This window comes from Mesoplodon densirostris, chromosome 1, assembly GCF_025265405.1.
Source record: "Mesoplodon densirostris isolate mMesDen1 chromosome 1, mMesDen1 primary haplotype, whole genome shotgun sequence".
Taxonomy (NCBI): domain Eukaryota; kingdom Metazoa; phylum Chordata; class Mammalia; order Artiodactyla; family Ziphiidae; genus Mesoplodon; species Mesoplodon densirostris.
The window spans coordinates 178,765,128-178,783,889 of record NC_082661.1 but is presented as its reverse complement, the minus strand read 5'-3'; the positions used below and the strand labels follow the sequence as shown (position 1 = coordinate 178,783,889).

The following is an 18,762-nucleotide window of genomic DNA, read 5'->3' as shown; positions in this document are numbered from 1 at the left end:
TGGGATAAATCCCACTTGATCATGGTGTATGATCCTTTTAATATGTTGTTGGAATCTGTTTGCTAGTATTTTGTTGAGGATTTTTGTGTCTATATTCATCAGTGATATTGGTCTGTAATTTTCTTTTTTTGTAGTACCTTTGTCTGGTTTTGGTATCAGGGTGATGGTGGCCTCATAGAATGGGTTTGGGAGTGTTCCTTCCTCTGCAATTTTTTGGAAGCGTTTGAGAAGGATAGGTGTTAGCGACTCTCTAAATGTTTGATAGAATTCGCCTATGAAGCTATCTGGTCCTGGGCTTTTGTTTGTTGGAAGATTTTTTTTTTTTTTTTTTTTTTTGCGGTAGGCGGGCCTCTCACTGTTGTGGCCTCTCCCCCCGCGGAGCACAGGCTCCGGACGCGCAGGCCCAGTGGCCATGGCTCACGGGCCCAGCCGCTCCGCGGCACGTGGGACCCTCCCAGACCGGGGCACGAACCCGCGTCCCCTGCATCGGCAGGCGGACTCCCAACCACTGCGCCACCAGGGAAGCCCTGTTGGAAGATTTTTAATCACAGTTTCAATTTCAGTGTTTGTGATTGGCCTGTTCATATTTTCTATCTCTTCCTGGTTCAGTCTCGGAAGGTTGTGCTTTTCTAAGAATTTGTCCATTTCTTACAGGTTGTCCATTTTGTTGGCATAAAGTCGCTTGTAGTAGTCTCTTAGGATGCTTTGTATTTCTGTGGTGTCTGTTTTAACTTCTCCTATTTCATTTCTAATTTTATTGATTTGAGTCCTCTCCCTCCTTTTCTTGATGAGTCTGGCTAATAGTTTATCAATTTTGTTTATCTTCTCAAAGAACCAGCTTTTAGTTTTACTGCTCTTTGCTATTGTTTTCTTTGTTTCTATTTCATTTATTTCTGGTCTGATCTTTATGATTTCTTTCCTTCTACTAACTTTGAATTTTATTTGTTCTTCTTTCTCTAGTTCCTTTAGGTGTAAGGTTAGATTGTTTATTTGAGATTTTTCTTGTTTCTTGTTTCTTTTTCCCTCTTAGAACTGCTTTTGCTGCATCCCATAGGTTTTGGATCATCATGTTTTCTTTGTAATTTGTCTCTAGGTATTTTTTGATTTCCTGTTTGATTTCTTCAGTGATCCTATTTAGTAACGTATTGTTTAGCCTCCATGTGTTTGTGTTTTTTACGGTTTTTTTCCTGTAATTGATTTCTAATCTCATAACGTTGTGGTCAGAAAAGATGCTTGATATGATTTCAATTTTCTTAAATTTACTGAGGCTTGATTTGTGACCCAAGATGTGATCTGTCCTGGAGAATGTTCCATGTACACTTGAGAAGAAAGTGTAATCTGCTGTTTTTGGATGGAATGTCCTATAAATATCAATTAAATCTATCTGGTCTATTGTGTCATTTAAAGCTTCTGTTTCCTTATTTATTTTCATTTTGAATGATCTGTCCATTGGTGTAAGTGAGGAGTTAAAGTCCCCCACTATTATTGTGTTACTGTCGATTTCTTCTTTTATAGCTGTTAGCAGTTGCCTTATGTATTGAGGTGCTCCTATGTTGGGTGCATATATATTTATAATTGTTATTTCTTCTTCTTGGATTGATCCCTTGATCATTATGTAGTGTCCTTCCTTGTCTCTTGAAGTCTGTTTTGTCTGATATGAGAATTGCAACTCCAGCTTTCTTTTGATTTCCATTTGCATGGAATATCTTTTTCCATCCCCTCACTTTCAGTTGGTATGTGTCCCTATGTCTGAAGTGGGTCTCTTGTAGACAGCATATATATGGGTCTTGTTTTTATATCCATTCAGCAAGCCTGTGTCTTTTGGTTGAAGCATTTAATCCATTCATGTTTCAGGTAATTATCGATATGTATGTTCCTATTACCAGTTTCTTTTTTAAAAAATTTTTTTATTCATTCATTCATTCATTCATTCATTTTGGCTGTGTTGGGTCTTCGTTTCTGTGTGAGGGCTTTCTCTAGTTGCGTCAAGCGGGGGCCACTCTTTTTTTTTTTTTAATTTTTTGCTTTATAACAAATTTAATCAGTTATACATATACATATGTTTCCATATCCCCTCCCTTTTGCGTCTCGCGGGGGCCACTCTTCATCGCGGTGCGCGGGCCTCTCACTATTGGGGCCTCTGTTGTTGCGGAGCAAAAGCTCCAGATGTGCACGCTCAGTAGTTGTGGCTCACGGACCTAGTTGCTCCGTGGCATGTGGGATCTTCCCAGACCAGGGCTCGAACCCGTGTCCCCTGCATTGGCAGGCAGATTCTCAACCACTGCGCCACCAGGGAAGCCCAATTATTAACCGTTTCTTAATTGTTTTGGGTTTGTTTTTGTAGGTCCTTTTCTTCTCTGTGTTTCCCACTTAGAGAAGTTCCTTTAGCATTTGTTGTAGAGCTGGTTTGGTGGTGCTGAATTCTCTTAGCTTTTGCTTGTCTGTAAAGCTTTTGATTTCTCCATCGAATCTGAATGAGATCCTTGCTGAGTAGAGTAATCTTGGTTGTAGTTTCTTCTCTTTCATCACTTTAAATGTGTCATACCATTCCCTTCTGTCTTGTAGAGTTTCTGCTGAGAAATCAGCTTTTAATCTTATGGGAGTTCCCTTGTATGTTATTTGTCTTTTTTCCCTTGCTCCTTTCAATAATTTTTCTTTGTCTTTAATTTTTGTCAGTTTGATTACTACTGTGTGTCTCGGTGTGTTTCTCCTTGGGTTTATCTTGCCTGGGACTCTCTGTGCTTCGTGGATTTGGGTGGCTATTTCCTTTCCCACGTTAGGGACGTTTTTGACTATAATCTCTTCAAATATTTTCTCGGGTCCTTTCTCTCTGTCTTCTCCTTCTGGGACCCCTATAATGCGAATGTTGTTGCGTTTAATGTTGTCTCAGAGGTCTCTTAGGCTGCCTTCATTTCTTTTGATTCTTTTTTCTTTATTCTCTTCCACGACAGTGAATTCCACCATTCTGTCTTCCAGGTCACTTGTCCATTCTTCTGCCTCAGTTATTCTGCTATTGATTCCTTCTAGTGTATTTTTCATTTCAGTTATTGTATTTTCATCTCTGTTTGTTTGTTCTTTAATTCTTCCAGGTGTTTGTTCTTTAACTCTTCTAGGTCTTTGTTAAACATTTCTTGCATCTTCTTTTTTTCTTTTTTTTGCGGTACGCAGGCCTCTCACTGTTGTGGCCTCTCCCGTTGTGGAGCAGTCTCCGGACGTGCAGGCTCAGCGGCCATGGCTCACAGGCCCAGCCGCTCCGTGGCATGTGGGATCTTCCCAGACCGGGGCACGAACCTGTGTCCTCTGCATTGGCAGGCAGACTCTCAACCACTGTGCCACCAGGGAGGCCCTCTTGCATCTTCTTGATCTTTGCCTCCGTTCTTTTTCCGAGGTCCTGGATCATCTTCACTATCATTATTCTGAATTCTTTTTCTGGAAGGTTGTCTATCTCCACTTCATTTAGTTGTTTTTCTGGGGTTTTATCTTGTTCCTTCATCTGGTACGCAGCCCTCTGCCTTTTGTTCTTGTCTATCTTTCTGTCTGAATTAATTTTTGTATATGGTATAAGGTAAGGGTCCAAGTTCATTCTTTTGCATGTGGATATTCAGTTTTCCCAGCACCATTTGTTGAAAAGAATGTCCCTTCCCCATCGAATGGTTTGGCAAAAATCATTTGAGCATATACATGAGGATTTATTTCCAAGTCTACACATCAGTCCCTCAGATGTGATAGTTAGAACTCTCTCTACTCACACCCAGTCCCGTGCCAGGAGCTCTGTGTGTGTTCCCTTCTTCACCCTTCACAGCTCCCAAGAGTTAGGTGCCCATACTACTCCCAGTTGATAGATGAGGAAACTGAGGTGCTGGGAGCCAAGCTCATCACCCTAGAACCACGTCAGAGAGGTGATGGGGTCAGGGCAGAAGCCATATAGTTGACCTCTGAATCTGTGTTCTAAAGTTATATCATATGACCCAAGGATGCCCCTGTATCCCCATCCTTACCCACCCCAAGACATGCTCATGTCTATACCAGCTTCCTTTGTAATTAATTCAGGCCTATTGAGCCCACAGCCCAGTGGGGAACATTCAATAGACTGTGAAGAGTGCTAAAATAGACATTGGTTCTGAGCGCCAAAGGTGCAACTGGGGGAGCCCAAGAGGGCTTCGTGGAGGAGGTGACATTTGAGTGCATTTTAGAAAGATGAGTGAGTCTCCTGGGGCTGGGGGGAGGGATAGTGTGCAGAGGGGATCAAACGTGCAAAGGAGGGAGTCTGGAAGGGGCAGGACCTGTGGAAGGCTGCAGTTGGCCAGAATGGAAGAAGACAGGGCTGAGGTGGGGGCCCTGACTGTGAGGACCCTGGAAGACCACACTGTGTGTTTGACCTTAACCTTGGGGCCAGCAGAGAAGTAGGGGAGGTCGTGATCAGGTTCTCATTCTGGAGGCCAGTGTGTGGAGGAAGGTGTGGAGAGGAGAGCCTGGGGCCTGAGTGAGGCGGGGGCCGCCCGGTGAACAGGAGCCCAGTCACCATTGGCTGGTCTTGGGGGCCATTGGTTGTGTGGCAAAGAGGGAAGACACCCAGGATGACCTCAGGTTTCTGGCTGGCGCTGGTGAGAACCAAGGAGATGAAGAGTTCAAGGGGAGGAGCAATTTAGGGGGAGAGGCTAGGAGTTTGGTTTATTGTATTTGAAAAAGCTGCAGCCCTCTGCCTGGGGAACTGCCCCTGGGCCATCCTGGGGACCTGCCTGTGGTCCACGTTCCTCCTAAGCGAGATGTCCGACCCAGAGCTTGGGATCCGGGTGTGGCCTGAGCCGGATTAGCCCAGGGTCCTCCCAGGTGATGGGTTCTCTTCTCCCACTGGGCTGTAGCTCCACCCCTGCCAGTGTGCCAGCCCTGGGCCAGTTCCTTCTGAGAAACACAGGGGTGAGGGAGCGCCCTCCCTGCCACGATCCCGCTAGGGCCCAGTCATGGAGATGGGTCAGATTGAGAGAAGAGCTGAGTTGGGTAGGGTTTTGGTCTTTCGTTCATTTAGCATCGTCCACGGGGCGCCTCCTAGGTGGAAAAGCTATTGCTCTCGGGGATTAGGGAGCTTCTTGTCTGGTGGGGAGCGGATGTGAACAAGTGGGGACACGGATGGATGCGATGGATGAGTAGGTGGAGGTCAACTTCGGGGCTCTGAAAGGACCGTGTGGGCTGTTGGGGTGACTGAGGGGGCTCCAGGAAGGCGTTGGGGCCCTGGGCAGGGGGTTATGAGGGAGGCTGGGAGGCAGGTGGGGTCAGGCACTGGGGGACCTTGTAGACGTGGGGAAGCTTTCGGTTTTTATGTTGAGTGCAAGGGAGCCAGGAAGAGACTGAAGCCCAGGAATTACACAAACAGGACGTGCTCACACTTATACTTTCCTATGGCCTCTCTGGCTACCAGCGAGGAGAAGGAGGGGCTGCTGCAGTGGGGGTGGGAGGTGCTGGAGGCCTGGGTTGGTGCTGGCGCAGGGGTTGCAGGGTAGGCACATCCAGAGGGGGGTCCGCAGGGGCGTGGTCAGGCGGGTGACTGCGGGGAGGAGCCCTGCCCTGCAGAGTGATCTTAACGGGCCTCAGTTTCCCCGAGTAAAGGGGGCCTTACTTCAGATGAGCGGTGTCCACACTGGGTTCCCCAGAGCTGGGTATTTCCGAAGTGCCTGGGGGCTGCTGCCGGGTGGAGGGAGAGCCAGCGAGGCCCCAGTGCAGGCCTGTCCTGTATCCCCCCCTCGCCCCGCCAGCCCCAGTTACATGACAGCTATCTGTTTTATGGGTTAGAGTCCTGGATAAGGCTTCATTTGAAGCAAGGTTCCTGCTGCTTAAAAAAATAAGCACCTCGGGAGCCCTGGCCTCAGAGGTACGGAGGAACGCCCTTGTTCCCCGCCCCCACCTGAGAACCAAGGAGTGGTCAGGGCCTGGGCCTTGAGGCCAGTGCGGCCCTTGGTGTGGGTGAACCTGTTGCCGGGGCTGGAGGGCCCCTCTACTTGGTCCTCTCTCTGCTCATCCCCCCCCTCTGGTCCCAGGTGGTGATGAAAGTGGTGCAGCTGCTGCCTGATGGGCACCGCGTGAAGAAGGAGGTGGACGCGGCACTGGACACGGTCAGTGAGACCATGACGCCCATGCACTACCACCTGCGGGAGATCATCATCTGCACCTACCGCCAGGTGAGCCCCGGCCCGGGTGCCGTCCCCACGTGCACAGCCCAGGAGGCGGCCACCGCGGCTGTGAGGGCTGGGGGCCCCACGGGACCCGCAGGGGCTCTCGGTCACTTCTTCACCTTCTGGAAGCGGACGTGATCCCTGACGTGGAAATACGGCCAGCCCCGGCTCGTCCCGGCTGCGTACTAGAGCGCTCGGTGGGGTGTGTGCGGGGGTGAGGTTCAGGGTATTTATTAGCAGCTGCTGCGGCTCTGGGACCCGTCAGGGATGTGACCGGTCAGAGGAGCACCCTGTGCTAGATCCCTGTGGTGCCAGGCATTCACCTTCCGGTTTCTGGGCCATGGGGGCCCTGGGGATCCTGGGCAAGAGGCAGGTTGGTAGATGGGTCCTGGAGAGTGGCTGTTTAATATCCGGCAGGGAAGCCGTTCAGTGTTTTCACAGCTGATGCTGCCTGAGGGACTGGGCATTCAATAATACAAGTCAGAAGTTTTCTAAAGAAGTCCAGATTTCATATAAACATTCAGGTTTTTAGCCTATCTAGAAAAAATGTGCCCTCCAGTCGGCTGTGGTTCCCCGTGCTCTGTCACATGTGGCCCAGCTGGTGCGGCCATGTAACCCGCCGGGCCGCTCTGGACATCAGACTCTGTGGCCTCTGGCCTCTGTGTGGAGCACGCCGACCTGTTCTTCTGTTCTTCTCTGGCCCAGTGAACTTGCTTGGCTGCTGGAGAAGAAGAGAGTGCTGGAGTGGGAGGGAGCAGCTGTGGGGGGAGCCGAGAAGACTGAGCCTGAAGTGAGGGAGCACCCCTCTGGGTGCCGACCTTGTGCTCTCTGCTGTGGGCCAGCAGTTCCCAAGGTCAGCTTCTGCCTGTGGCCGCTGCAGAGAAGAGGCAGCTCCAAGCCAGCCCCCGCGCAGCCTGCACCTGGCACATGTTGTGAATGGCTGATCCAGGCCAACCTTTGCTTAGGGTCATCGATCAGACCACGGTTGGGAAAAAGGGTGTTGGGCTAGAGGCAGGCCATCTGGGGTCAGGCTATGCCCAAGGTCAGAGGTCACTTGGAAGGGCTGCCAAATTTGGGGTGGGGAAGGGGGTTAAGGAGTTTCAGAAAATGGACTTTGCTGAGCTCTGGAAGATGGGCTCATTTTCCCCAGGGCCAGCAGCTCCATTGTATATCCCCTTTGAAGTGGCCTGTGGGTCTCGCTCATGGTGGTCTCGTATTCTGCCACCAGGTGGCAGCAGTGAACTGAGAGCCTGAGCTCCTCCTTTCAAGACACCCCGAGAGGGCGGAGAACTGACGCTTCCCTTTCTCTCTGTAGCTGGAGGCCCGAATAGTTGAAAAAGGATGCCTAGCCCTGCTTCAGAGCACCATAGGCCCCCTCCCCACACTGACCACACTCTGTCAGAGCCCCCCTCTCCACAGCCCCTTCCTTCCGGCCCTGCTAGCTCTTCACTGCCTTTAGGCAATTTAGGGACCGCCCCACCCCCCCAAAGGTGATAGGTCCTCCCCCACTCTGAGCTCTGCAGCCGTGGATGTTCATTGTGGGGCACACCGAGGGTGCAGCAGGGAGCATCAAGGGGACGTGAGCCTTGGGAAAAGAGGAGAGGTCCCACAGAGCTGGCCTTGAACAATCCCGAAGTAATGAGAGCCAGGTGAAGGCACTTCAGGCGGGAGGGAGCGCCTGGGCGAAGGCCAGGAGGCTGAAAGGTGCGAAGCGAGTTCAGAAGCAGTGAAGGTGCTTCGGTGCCTGCGAACACAGTTGTGTTGGAAGTTGTCAGAGATGAGGCTGGGTGGGTGAGTTAGCTCTACTCTGTTGGCAGCGGGAGGGAAGGGTGGTATGGTTGGGGCTATGTTCAGCAGTAGATGCTCTGGCTGCCTTTGGGATGTGGGGTGTTTTAATGGAAGCAGAGCCAGCAGAGGACTCTCGCCCCCTCCCCGCCAGGCCAGCCCCCTCATCTCCGTTCCAAAGGCTAGGATGGTGCTAACCTCTGCAGTGGGAGGAGGGGAATCCCTGAGCCCCATTCCTGGGCTTCCTGGTGTTGGTGATGGAGAGATAAGGGTCGGGGCAGAAGCAAGATGTAGAGTCATTCCCCAATGTGGCCACCAGGTGGCACCAGCGAGCCGGGGTCGAACTCAAAAGACCTGAAGAGGAGGGGTGCCTGAGACACCCTCTAATCCAGTTCTTCTCACCCTGGCTGCGCAGATTCACCTCTGAGCTTTAAAACAGGCCCATGCCTGAGCTCCATCCCCAGAGAGTCTGATTTAGTTGGTCTGCTATGGGGGCCGGGGCAGGGAGCTTTTCTTAAAGTAACTTACGTGATTCCAAAATACAGTCAAGGTTAAGTACCACGTACTCTAAGCAGGAGTCCCCAACTTTAGTGAGGTTCAGGGTCACCTGGAGGACTTGTTAAAATGCATATTGCTGGGCCCACCTCCAGGCTTTTGATTCTGTAGGTCTGGGTGTCTAGCAAGCTCCTAGATGATGCTGATGCTCCTGGGCGGGGACCACACTGCGGGTTCTGCCGCTGTAGTGTCTTGCCCTCTTGCTCTCTCCTTTTTATAACAGCTTTATTATGTAACTAACTAACTTTATTATGATGTAACTCACACACCACACAAGTCACTTATTTAAAGTGTGCAAGGCAGTGGGTTTTAGTATATTCACAGAGTTGTGTAGCCATCGTTACCACAATCAACTTTTGAACATTTTCATCATCCCAGAAAGAAACCTATTGTACCCATTAGTAGTCGTTCCCCATTTCCCCCTCTCCAAGCCCTAGGCAACTGCCAGTCTACTTTCGGTCTATGGGGATTTGCCTATTCTGGACGTTTCATATAAATGGAATTATACAATATTTGGACCTTTGTGACTGGCTTCTTTTACTTAGCATAGTATTTTTGAGGTTTATCCACATTGTAGCATGTATCAGTATTTCACTCCTTTTTATGACTGAATACTATTCTGTTGTGTGGATATATCACATTTTGTTTATCTCTTCATCAGTTGACGGACATTGGGTTGTTTCTGTTTTCTCGCTATTATGAATATAAAGCTGCTATGAACATTCATGTATAAGTATTTGTGTGGACGTGTTTTCAATATACACAGGAGTGGAATTGCTGGGTCATATTATAACTTTAGGTTTACTCTTTTGGGGAACTACCAGACTGTTTTCCAAAGTGGCTGCACCATTTTATATTTCCATCAGCAGTGTGTGAAGATTCCAATTTCTCCACATCCTCACTAACACTGGTGATTGTCCTTTAAAAAAATTTTTTTTTACATTTTATTTATTTTTTTGGCCAGGCTGCGTGGCTTGTGGGATCTTAGTCCCCTGACCAGGGATTGAACCCACACCCTCGGCAGTGAAAGTGCAGACTCCTAACCACTGGACCACCAGGGAAGTCCCTGGTGATTGTCCTTTTTGATTTTAGCCATCCATTATAGCTGTAGCCCAGATGATTCTGTGGCTTCTTAGCTGGTCACTGAGAACTTTTGTGGGTGAAATGGGGCCTGGAGTCCTCGCTCCCTGCATGGGAGACTGTGTGTCTCTCTGCCCCTCTAGGAGGTCGCATCTGGGTGCTCTGGCAGAGAGTGGAGTGGATGGGGGTCCCTAAGGTCCCTGAGTGGGGGCCAAGCAGATCCAAGAGGGAGGGGAGAGTGTGCGGGGCACTCTTGCTGTCAGAGTCAGCTGTGAAGAGGCAGGGAATCAGTTTGGGGATTGCCATCTTTTTTTTTTTAATTTAATTAATTAGTTTATTTTTGGCTGCATTGGGTCTTTGTTGATGCGCAGGTGCTTTCTCTAGTTGTGGCGAGCGGGGGCCACTCTTCGTTGTGGTGCACGGGCTTCTCATTGCGGTGGCTTCTCTTGCGGAGCACGGGCTCTAGGCACGCGGGCTTCAGTAGTTGTGGCATGCAGGCTTCAGTAGTTGTGGCTTTTGGGCTCTAGAGCTCAGGCTCAGTAGTTGTGTTGCATGGGCTTAGTTGCTCCACGGCATGTGGGATCTTCCCGGACCAGGGCTCGAACCCATGTCCCCTGCATTGGCAGGAGGGTTCTTAACCACTCTGCCACCAGGGAGGTCCTGGGGATTGCCATCTTAACAATAGTCACTCTTCTGATCCATGAAAAAATGAGGTATCTTTCCATTTATATCGGTCTTCTTTAATTTCTTACATGATGTTTTGTAGTTTCCAGAGTGTAAGTTTTGTACTTCTTTTGTTAAATTTATTCCTAAGTATTTTATTATTTTTATGCTATTATAAATGGAATTGATTTCTTAGTTTTATTTTTTTAGTTTGTTCATTGCTACTGTATAGAAATACAGCTGATATTTGTATATGGATCTTCTATCTTGCAACCTTGTAGAACTCGTTTATTAGTTCTAATACTTTTATTTTTTTAGTGAATTCCTTAGAATTTTCTATATACAAGATCATGTCATCTGCAAGTAGAGATATTTTATTTTTTTCTTTGCAGTATGCATGCCTTTTATTTGATTTTCTTGTCTGATTGCCCTGGCAAAATCTTCCTGTACAATGTCGACTAGAAGTGGCAAGAGCAGACATCTTTGTCTTGTTCCTGATCTTAAGAGGAAAGCTTTCAGTCTCTCACCATTAAGTCTGATACCAGCTGTGGGTTTGTCACAGATATCCTTTGAGGAAGTTCTCTTCCATTCTTGGTTTATTGTGTTTTTTAATGAAGAGATGTTAAATATTGTCAAATGCTTTTTGTCTATCCATTGAGATGATTCTATGGTTTTTGCCCTTTATTCTATTGGTATAGTATATTGTTGGAATTAATTTTTGGATATTAAACCAAGCTTGCATCCCTGGGATAAATCCTACTTGGTCATGGTGTACGATCTTCTTTATATGTTGCTACGTTTGGTTTGTGGAGGATTTTTGCATCAAATTCATAAAAGCTATTGATCTGTAGAGTTCTTTTCTTATGATGTATTTGGTTTGGCATCAGGGTTATATTGGCCTCATACAGTGTTACCCTGTAATGGGGAGACAGAAACTTAGAGAGGGAGAGAGGGTATCACAAGTGTGTTAGTCAGCTTGGGCTGGCATACCAGACTACCACAGACTGCATGGTTTAACCAACAGAAATTTATTTTCTCACAGTTCTGGAGGCTGGCAAGTCCAAGATCAAGGTTCTGGCTGATTGAGTTTCTAGTGAGGGCTCTCATCCTGGCTTATATACAGCCGCCTTCTCACTGTGTCCTCACATGGCCTCTGTGTGTGTGTGTGTGTGTGTTTTGTGTGTACAGAGAGAAGGGAAGGGAGGGAGGGGGCTCTCTGGTATTTCTTCTTATAAGGACACTAATCTCAGAGGTCGTCTAATCATAGACGCCTTCCAGCCTGGAAGTGCTGTTAGAGAACAAAGAAAGAATCCAAAGACCTTATTCCTAGCCCAGGTTTCACAGACCAGTGTTAACAAAGGGAAGCATTTTTCAAGGGTTGCCAATATGTAGCCTTGTTAAATGTGTTCATTTTAAAGGAAGGAAGGAAGTAAAGAAGCAAAAATTAAAAAACCCAACTACCATCTAACATGGTTGGCATTTTAGAAAAGAAAGGATATTTTAGTACCAGAAAAGTAGGGTGGGTGTTCTCAGAATAGAGGACAGTCCTTGAAAAGATTTATATTTCTAAATTCCTGTGGAGTTGTGAGACTGGTCATAGACCTAGATTTGGGAATTGCGACGAGGCCACTGTTTACGTTAGTCAGACAGGCAGAATGCCTCCTTCAGGGTCACCCTGCACTCGCCCTGGCCTGACTGGACCCAGAGCCCCTGTCCTGCCTGAGGTCAGGGTGATCTGAGCTGTCCCAGCTGCCTCCAGATTTGAAGGGGCATCTGGCCAGCTAGGTGTGTGTGTGTGGACCCTGGAATGGACTTAATTATGACCGTCAATCCCCGTGTGGATGGGAAGGAAGCAGGTTAGATTGTCCTGGGTTGACTGGTGGAAGAAACGAGGATGTGGGCGCTGGAAGGCGCTGGGTTCCTACAGGGCCATCTTCATCCCCTCTGACTACCTTGTCCCCCCGCCTACAGGCTGGACTAATGCTGCTTCCTCGCAGGGCTGTGTGTGGGAAGGACACAGTAAATGCTCGAAAATGGAAGGTCCCAAGGATCATTGTAGGGCACAGTGTCCTGTGATGTTCTTCCTAGCTTCAAACCCCCTGAACAGACTCTCAGATTTTAGTGCCAAGGGGACTTAGAGAGCATGTGACCTCTCTGTTTACAGATGAGCAGGAGAGCGGACTGCCCAGGGCCCCACGTGAGTTGATGGCAGATCAGGGATGAGAGGCAAAGATCCTCACTCCCAGCCCCGAGCCCCCCTCCCCTGACCACGATGCCCTTGACCCCAGGTCTCAGTCCCTGTTGCCCTGGTGGGCTGTGGTGGGCTTGCTGAGGCTCCAGAGGCAGCTGCTTCCTCTACCCTTTCCCTCTGATGGACCGACTCCTCTGGAAATTGGCAGCCATGTCTCACCCCTGGTACCTGGCTGTTTATTTAGACCCCTGCCCTCTGGTTTCAAGCTGGAAGCCCCCGGGTGCTCTCTGGTGGAGCCTGCAGTTGTCTGCTCAGAGCAGGCCAGGTGCTGCATGTGCAGGTGACTCTCGTTCGCCTGGTTGGGCACCCAGGACCTCTGAATGGAAATGGACCTGAGCCCAGGCTCAGGTTGGGGGTGTATCGCCTACATGGGCTCCATTTGCTTGGGAACATTCCAGGTCCTGTCCACATTCTGCCCATCAGAAGGTTTCCTCCCAGGATCCCACAGCCTTGGGATTCTGAGACTCTCAGCAGCACGTGCTCCTCAGCTTCCTGCCCTGCACCCCAGATCCCCCAAACAGTGCATTTCCCTTCCCTGGCCCTGCCAGGTCCATTAGTCAGCTTACACCTTAATCACAGGCAATTAAGAAAACGGCTCCTGGAACTCGGCGAGTGCACTTCTGCCAGCAGTAAAACTATTTCGGGCCCTTGGTGGAGAAGAGCGAGAGAATGTGGAGGTTGCTCTGTCGTGGAGCAGAAAGGAGGGCTCAGAGTGTGTGTAAGTCTCCGTCTGCACGGCGAAGTCACACAACAGCGATGAGGACTGTTTGTAGCTTGTTTGTGGTTTTGGAAATGATATTAGACCATTACCCAGCCTCCCAGGGATGGTTTCAGTTTTGCCTTCTCTTTCTGGTCTTCGTGCATGTGGGCTCACTTCCTCTCACAGCGGTGATCACAGTGTGTACACAAGCTGTCCTGCTTATTCACCTGGATGACGTTCTTGCATTTAAACATGTGCTCAGTCAGCACATGCTTACTGAGCGCCTGTCCTGTGTCTGGGGATGGAACAGTGAGTGAAGCTTCACTGAGCTTATATTCTAGTAGAATGAGGAGAGGCTCATTAATAAATAGTTTGAGCTCGTGGACACTTTAGCCTGTCTGTTGAGAGCCTCTACATCATCCTATGTAATGTCGGCATAATACCTGGTTGAGTGGATGTACTCCAGCATCACCTGCTCTTCCTGTGGAGGTGGCCCATGAGATTACTTCCTGTTGTTCTCTGGGCAGGTGATGGTACCACGAGCCTCACAGCACATGCTGCTCTTTCATCTGTGTGGCTTGTTTCTGTAGGCTGATTCTTAGAAGTAGGATTATTGACTGAGTTGAAAAATAGGAACTTATTTTTTCAAATTATTTTGGAAAATTTCAAACAGAACAATTCAAAGTAGGGAGAATAATTTCACAGACCCTTGTGTGCCCACCTCCCAGCTTCAGGAATCAGGGCCAGTCTTATTTCATCTGAAGCCCTACCAGTGCCGCCCACTACCCCAACTGGATTATTTTGAAACAAGTCCCAGACCTCATATTACTTCCTCTATAAATATTTCAGCATATCCATCAAAGAAGGGATCTTTTAAAAAAAAGACCATCATAGGGACTTCCCTGGTGGTCCAGGGGTTAGGACGCTGTGCTTCCACTGCAGGGGTCACGGGTTCGATCCCTGGTTGGGCAACTAAGATCTCGCAAGCTGCGGCGTGGCCAAAAAAAAAAAAGACCATCATAATGCCATTATCACACCTACAACGACAGTGATTTCTCATCCTCCAGTACCTAGTCAGTGTTAGATTTTCTTACTGATCTCACGACGTATTTCTGCAGTTGGAGCAGGACCCAAACAAGATCCACAGGTGGCATTTGGCTCATGAAGCCCTTAAGTCTCAATGAGTCTAGAACATTTCTCCTCCTTTCCTCCCCTGAAGTGAATGTGATGAGGTAACCAGGTTATCTTCCCGGGCGTCCCACAGTCTGGATCTTGCTGATTGCACCTGTGGGTTTAATTGAGCCTGTGTTGCAGTTCCTGTGCTTCCTGTAAATGGGTAGAGCAGAGGCTTGATCAGATTTGGCTTGGTTTTGGGCCGGCACAGTCACAGGTGGTGCTGTGTGCTGCCACGGGGGCCTGGAAGCTGCTGTGGTCTCTACTGTGACCTGGCAGCTGCTGGTGCTCATCCCCTGGATTCCTTATTTCATTGGTTTGCAAAATGGTGATATACCGGCTCTCTCATTCCCTCTGCATTAATTAATTGCTGTGCTTCCAGAAAGAGACTTGCCCGAGATGCAGTGAGGGCAGGAAGGCAGGGCCGGTGCTTGCTTTTCCCTTGGATTTACCCGTCCCCAGGGGAGGTTTGGAAGATGCTTCTCTAAAGCCGAGGGGAGGTACTCAGTAAGCCCTAATGTTCCTCCAGACTCGGATGGCACTGGAGTCTGTGATGAGGGTCTGGGGGTGACTGGGTGGGGGTGGGCCGGGAGAGGGCAGACGGAAGGGCTCATGAGGGGAGGCTGGGAGTTGCTGGAGGCCATTGCTAGAGGCGGGGGAGCCAAGGACACATGGGGCCTGGGTGGTGTCCACGCCAGGCTCAGAACCAGCCTGGGAGATGTCCACGCCAGGCTGACTATACACTTTCACATCCACAGTCTGGCTTAGTCTTCCCTGTGTGCCTCTGCCTGACGAAGGCAGCTTGTAACATTACCTCCATTTGAGGAAGGGAGGCCCTGGGCTTGTCCGAGGACACACAGCTGGTAGATGATGGCAGGAGGAGAGCACGACTCCAGCCCCCGACTCCCAGATCAGGCCCTCTCCACTGTGCCACACTGCCGCCCAAGGAAGAGGGGGCAGTTTTACCTCCCTTGCCCATCTGCAGCCCCACTGGGGGAAAGCATAAGGCCTGGAAGCCATGGTCCTTGCCCTTGTATTCCCCGCCTGAGTAAGGGGAGGAGCCCAGAGGACAAGAAGACATCCCACACTCAGGTCATGGCTGTAGAAGGGCATGGGACCAAACCTGCACCCACATTTTCCGTGGAGACAGACCTTCCCCGGTGTAGCAGTCTGGACGCCTCTCTGTGCCGAGGCCTGTCTCAGGCTGCCTGGCCTCTGGGGGCTGCAGCCCGTGATGCCTTCTCCATTCCTATAGAGGCAATGAGTTTGGGTCAGGGCCTGATCACCCCGTGTGTGTGAGGGGGCCACAATGCTCAGGGTATTTTAAAAAATGCCTCAACAGGAAAAAAGAAAGAGAAAGTCCTTTGAACTAAGCCACTCCATGAGTTTGGAATAGAGGTGAGAAGGCTGGGCCCCCGACTAAGGAGAATCCAAGGGGCCCCCAGCCCACAGTGGTGACACCATCTGGTGAATGAGTTGTTTCCTGCTGGGCCTGGAAAGGGAAAATATTTGTGACAGAAACCAAGGTCAGGGCTCCTGAAGGAAGTCCTGTTAGAATCATTAATGCCAGGGGCACTTTTCCTTAGCCTTGGCTAGTGACATTAATTCTGTGTGTGTTCTGTGTTTGAGACAGTCTGATGTGTCTCCCGTCTGTCCCTTCAGAAGGAGTTTGAGGAAAATCTGAGGTGAAGGTAACCACACGGAGAGAAGTAAAACGTCCTTTGGTCTCAAATTGAGATTTATTTTATAGACTAGGATGCTTTAACTTTGAGCCGTGCCTTTTGAGTTTTCTAAGAACTTCCGTCTCTTTCCTCTGGTCCTCAGAGCAGCTGGTGAGGAGGTGAGGGTGCATTTTATTAGACCCATTTTCCTGAGGAAGACACTGAGGCCTAATGAAGTTTTGTGACCAGCTGGAGGCAGGATTAGCACCAGTCTTCCAACTCCTTGGCCTGCATTCCTTTCCTTCACTGTGGTGGCCACGACCCAGGGGACAGTTCTCTTGTGGCAGAAAAAAAGGGCTGGCAAGGAAGCCACCAGCCCTTCCTGGTTGCATTGCCCTGGGTTGGTGCGGAGTTGCTAAGAGGTCAAAGAGATCCAGCTCAGCACCGCAAGGACAAAGATTATTTCTTTTTTTAAATAAATTTGTTTATTATTTTTGTCTGCGTTGGGTCTTCGTTGCTGCGCAGGCTTTCTCTAGTTGCGGCGAGGGGGGGCTGCTCTTCGTTGCAGTGTGCGGGCTTCTCACTGCGGTGGCTTCTCTTGTTGTGGAGTACGGGCTCTAGGTGCGCGGGCTTCAGTAGTTGTGGCACGCAGGCTCAGTAGTTGTGGCTCGCGGGCTCTAGAGCACAGGCTCAGTAGTTGTGGCGCACGGGCTTAGTTGCTCTGCGGCATGTGGGATCTTCCCAGTCCAGGGATTGAACTCGTGTCCCCTGCATTGGCAGGCGGATTCTTTTTTATTTTTTATTTATTTTTATTTTTTATTTTTTTGTGGTACGTGGGCCTCTCACTGCTGTGGCCTCTCCCGTTGCGGAGCACAGGCTCCGGACGTGCAGGCTCAGCGGCCATGGCTCACGGGCCCAGACGCTCCGTGGCATGTGGGATCTTCCCGGACCGGGGCACGAACCCATGTCCCCTGCATCGGCAGGCGGATTCTCAACCACTGCGCCACCAGGGAAGCCCCGGTCCTGAAGATTATTTCTTAAGAGAAATGTAGAGAGAGACAGCTCTGCCCTGAGCCCCAAGTGAGGCTTCTCTCTGTCTCTCCAAGACCCCGGCTTGGCCAAAGTGGTTCCCTGGAGACCTCATTCTGGTAGGTAAAGGGTCTCAGGCCGTGCAATTAGAGCAACCCTGGAATGCTGTGAGCTGTCGCGTAAAAGATGGTGGAAGAAAATGGTTGCTTCCCAAGGCTCTTTCAAACTAGGCCAAAATAGAGCCAGTGGACTGGTGAGCAGCTTTCATTCAGATGGAGTGTGTGGGTGTGGGTCTGTGTGTGTAAGTGTGAGTGTGAGAGTGTGTGAGTAGGCTCATGTTCTCAGTAGCTGAGACCTCCTTTGCTTTCCCTTCCTTCCCATCATACGGCTGAGCTGGAACCGCTTCCACCCTCCAGGGGGACTATGCTGGTTTGTTCGACAGCATCCATCCAGTGAACACTGATGGGGTGCCAGGCGTGGTTTCTGAACGTGCGCCATCAGGCTTGGGATTTTCAGTGGTTTGGGAGGGGTTCAGATCTCAACCCCACCGTCTCCCTGCCTCCCCCCGCCCCCCGCACCCTCTCCGTCTCCTGAGACCCTGCCTCTGTGCTTATTGCTGTCATTGTCAAGTTTGTGGTTGTCACTAAAGGTGCCTCTTTCAGCTGCTCATCTCTGTCCACGTGCAAGGGCTCATCCCTGAAACCCTGACTCAGACCCTGCCTGGCACAAGTAGGGCTTCACAGACATGTGCCTGTGCGCGGATGGAAAGCGGACGGTTGAGTAAGTCATTGTGTGATTAAATAGGAAACCCGCCCCCACCATCTCTGTATCTTTTGGTTCTTTGTCCACAACATTGGTCTCCAGGAGAGGGCGCTCTTCTCCAGCAACCAAAAGAGCCCTGGGAGGGGGTTGGAAACCCTGGTTCTAGCCCAGGCTCTGCTAGTAACTTCCGGCACAACCTTGGGCAAATCACTTTGACCTGCCTGGGCCTCTGCTTTTCCATCTGTCACCCGGGGTCACTACTGCTGCCCTGCCTGCCTTGAGGGGTGGTGGTGAGCACTTGCCTGGGTACTGGTGAGGTGAGAGTGGGGTGTACGGTGGCTGGGACACCAGGCTGACTCCCTTGGTTATGTGTAGGGACAGTGGGCTCCTGAGGCCAGGACCGTGTCTGGTTAGCACTGAATCCCAGAGCCTGGTCTAAGGGTGAACGGTGGTTGTTGGATGAACATCAGAGAAGCACATGGTGCCAGGTTTAGCCCCTTCATGCTTTGAAAGTGCTGATCAAAATATGACATCTTTGGAAAATCAGTTACCTGCCTCTGGGGCGAGGGCCCCTTTCTCCCTTCTGGGGACTAGGCGTGGAAAGCATCCTTGGGCGTGAGGCCCCTCAAGCCCATGCAGGCCTGAGGATGGAGTCTGCAGGGACTCATGCAAAGCTCCCAAGGAGGGGGATGGCGTTCAATTTTGAGAAGAAGGGTGGGGTCTGAGCTCTGGGACCCTGCCCCTTAGAAACTGACCATCTTTGAGGGCTGTCGGCCGCCCGCCCAGTCTGGACCCCACCTCAGCTGGAGGGCGGTGGTTGCCAGGCCATGCTTGTTCCTGGGGAGCGGGTGGGGAGAGGGCAGCAGGGAGGCTCCAGTAATGACCGCAGGTTCCCGCAGGGTCACTCTGGTGCCGCACTGGGAATAGACAGCAGGG

At 50.2% G+C, this 18,762-nt stretch overlaps 1 protein-coding gene across 5 annotated transcripts in view; it reads left to right on the top strand.

Moving 5' to 3' along the window:
* Positions 1 to 18,762, top strand: part of PALD1 (phosphatase domain containing paladin 1) — a 167,082-nt gene that overhangs the window by 57,894 nt on the left and 90,426 nt on the right. For all 5 annotated transcript variants that reach the window (XR_009533781.1, XM_060112532.1, XM_060112518.1 and 2 more), the window contains exon 18: positions 6,033 to 6,173. Coding sequence is in view for 4 of the 5 variants with exons in the window: in XM_060112532.1 (XP_059968515.1) it covers positions 6,033 to 6,173 (141 nt within the window). In the remaining variant the exon portion in view is untranslated. The remainder of the gene's footprint in view (positions 1 to 6,032; positions 6,174 to 18,762) is intronic.